General features: G+C 46.3%; 1 protein-coding gene across 1 annotated transcript in view; it reads right to left on the bottom strand.

The window, feature by feature from the left end:
- Positions 1-2909, bottom strand: part of LOC119293038 (flavin-containing monooxygenase FMO GS-OX-like 3) — a 4338-nt gene extending 1429 nt beyond the window's left edge. Inside the window, exons 1-4 of the mRNA XM_037571642.1 lie at positions 2830-2909; positions 1047-1519; positions 851-921; positions 324-473 (exon numbers count right to left, since the gene is read on the bottom strand). Of these exons, the coding sequence (XP_037427539.1) occupies positions 324-473; positions 851-921; positions 1047-1519; positions 2830-2909 (774 nt within the window). The remainder of the gene's footprint in view (positions 1-323; positions 474-850; positions 922-1046; positions 1520-2829) is intronic.
- Positions 2910-3170: the final 261 nt, after the last annotated feature.

Below are 3170 nucleotides of genomic sequence, written 5' to 3'. Positions count from 1 at the left end.
CTGTGTTAAGTTCACAGGGTGTACGTGTCACACAAAGCGTGAAGAGAGGTAATCGCCACAGACCGGCGTGACCCATAAGTACAAGCGTATCAGTTTTAAAACTATGTGACCAGTGACCATTGAGTAAGATAATCGATAATGTCTCTGATTTTGGTTTGTGGGTGGACCTCTAAGTCTTGCAAGATCTTTTTGTTTGTTGCATCTCAGATTTTCCACATAGTAAGATGCAAAATGAAGTTGATGATTGTGTCTGACAGGATATTTAGCATCGCAATTGAGAATAATAAAGTTGTTGATGCTACATTGTAGTACCAAGTAATTACCATGGGATGTAGCCACAGGTTGGCATGGGCAGTGGCGCTCTGCATCTCGGCAGGAGCCGCTCGAATGGCGACATGGACCTCTTTGGCAACGCCGGCGATGTCCCTCGAGATGTCCATCCCGCTGGGGTGGTATCCTATTACCACCACGACCTAAGCTAGTCACGAATAACATACAATTAACATGCAGTTGTTCCTCATGTGCTACCGGTCAGTCAAAAATTAACAATAAATTCAGATGATGCAAGGATTATATTCCCTTCTTTTTTATTTACTCGGCATATTAGATTTGCCTTAACCCTTAAGTCATTCTTTGTCCAACTTCATACAAAAACATTAGCATTGAAATACCAAATCAATATATTTGATTCATCGTTGAATATATTCCCACTTATTATTGTAAATGATTATATTGTCATCTATCTAGTTTAGTATAAACAAGCTAGGTAAGACTTTACAAAGTTCGATTTAATTAGGACAAAGCTAGTATGAAAGGTAAGATGAAAACAAAGTGAGTAGATGAGACGCACTTGGCCGTGGAACGGGTCGGGCACACGGTAGCTGTGGCTGTGCAGTTGCTTCCCGGGCCAGCCGCCTATGCCTGCACATCATTCATCTCGCTACATCGATCCACATCGCCATGAAAATGTCTACTAGTAACTTCACTGACCAGTACAGCATGCAACAGTATGTAAGATGAGTGACTGGCATGGAGCGATGCATTACCGGCGATGTCCGCGAGGAGGGGCTCGGCGAAGTGGCCGTTGCAGACGACAACGGCGTCGAACACCTCCGACTGCTCCTCCTCCTCCTGTAGTTCCCCGCCGGCGAGCTTCCTCGAGCAGTAGGAGACCGTCCAGCCCGCCGCACCCGCGCCCACGCCGTCGACCCTGCTGCGGCGGACGCCGACCACCTCGGTCTGGAGCCGGACCAGCCCAAGGAGATCGAAGCGCCGCGCGAACGTCTCGAGGTATCGGAGCACCTCCTGGTGCCCGGGGAACCTGCGCGGGTCAATGGAGCCCTCATCGGCGACGAAGGGGAAGTCGAGGAAGCCCATGGACTCGCGGGGCAGGTTGGTGCGGAGGGATGCGTAGAGGCTGCCGTGGACGCCGCCGGCGCCGAGCGGGTCCGCCGAGGCCGCGTCGTCGTAGCGCCAGGTGCCGCCCACGCCGACTGCGCGCTCGAAGACGACGGGCGCGCAAGGGCGGAGCCAGAAATTTTGGCCGATGGGTTCATTCATTGACTTATTGTGAGGATTTATCATCAAATAATTTTGTTAAGTCTAGTTTTACACCGCCTTATATAAAGAAAATAGAAGTCTCTTTAAAAATAATAATACTAAAAATTCATAATAGACACAAAAATGATATCACTTATCATAGATAGTTATTACATCAAAACTAAAGAAAGCAAGACATACCTGCTAGATAAAATTGTAAAAATCACCTGTTTAGAAATAGAGTAGTACCAAAGTAACTTAATAGCTTCATGTGCAGATTCCCATCCTTCTAAAAACATGGAAAAAATGAAAAATTAGTTCGACCAGCTTAAAATAAGTAACATAAAACAAAATAATCATATAGAGTCACTCACATTTTAGAGTGCCCCTTTTCGATCTGTCACCAATAAACATATTAGCTCTCTCTGAATAGAATATTAGACTATGGCTCATAAACTGATCTCCAATTTTATTGCGCAACTTTTTCTTGACAACATTCATAGTGAAAAGTATCTCTTAGACAGATGTTGCGGCAACTGATAATACCAGTACTATCTTTAGAAATTGAGAGAACACTGGTCTCCCTGTTAAATATCTTCACCTAATCTTGTCTCGCTTCTTAGAATTTCTTGTGTATTATGAAATTCTCTACCAATTAGCGGAATCATAAGGCAACTCATCCAAATTAATTTCTCTTTGAATAGAAGGCTTTGAAAGACTGTTTGCAGCGACAACATTTGATGCACCTCGCCTGATGGGTGGCCGTGAAATGCATCATCATTTGGATCTGTCGATCCATTTTTTTAATTCCATAACCTAGATCAGCCAGTACGTGGAGTATAAACAATTAAAAAATTAGGGTACACATGATAGAGAAGCAACGTGGTGATACGATCTCAGCACCTCGAATATGGAGTTTTGCACAACAATCGCCGGGCGCCGGCGCTGCGGCCGACCTGCCGGTGTCTGACGGCCGATCGAGGGCGAACAGGAGAAATAGACGGAGAGGCGAACAGGAAAGACAAGTCTTGGTTCGTGTACTGCGGCTGCGGACCTGCGGTGAAGAATAAAATAGGGGCACCAACAGGCTAGGTACAGACCCAATTTATTATTGGGCTTTTGGGCTTTTTTTATTAGGCTGTTTTCTTGGCGTTGAAACTTAATGGGTTCAACCCTTGTTTTTCATTGGGTTCATAGCAGTATGTACGTATGTACGTGTACTAGACCAGGAAAGATCGTTGGGTTCATCTGAACCCAACGCTAGCATGCTGGCTCCGCCTCTGGGGCGCGTGGCCCTCCCGCCGCAGCTCCCGCGCAGCCACCAGGCCGGCCGCCCCCGCGCCGATCACGGCGACGCGGCGCGATGGCATCTGAGGAGGAAAAGTCTCCAAGTCTCGGCTGGCCTGCTCTCTCGTCGTCGCGTGTGTCGTCTTCTTCATATGGAGCAGTTGATGGAGCTGGCTATTTTCCTCCACGAGACTGGATTCCCTTATTTGTACCGCCTCCGTTTCAAAATACTTGACTTTCATTTGTTTAAAAATGGATATACCTTATACTAAAACATGTCTAGATACATCTATATTTTGACAAATGAAAAGCATGCATGGTGGAACGAAGGGAGTACTTCGAGA

This window comes from Triticum dicoccoides, chromosome 4B, assembly GCF_002162155.2.
Source record: "Triticum dicoccoides isolate Atlit2015 ecotype Zavitan chromosome 4B, WEW_v2.0, whole genome shotgun sequence".
NCBI classification, from domain to species: domain Eukaryota; kingdom Viridiplantae; phylum Streptophyta; class Magnoliopsida; order Poales; family Poaceae; genus Triticum; species Triticum dicoccoides.
The sequence above is the reverse complement of the archived record's forward strand: the minus strand, read 5'-3'. Positions and strand labels throughout refer to the sequence as shown.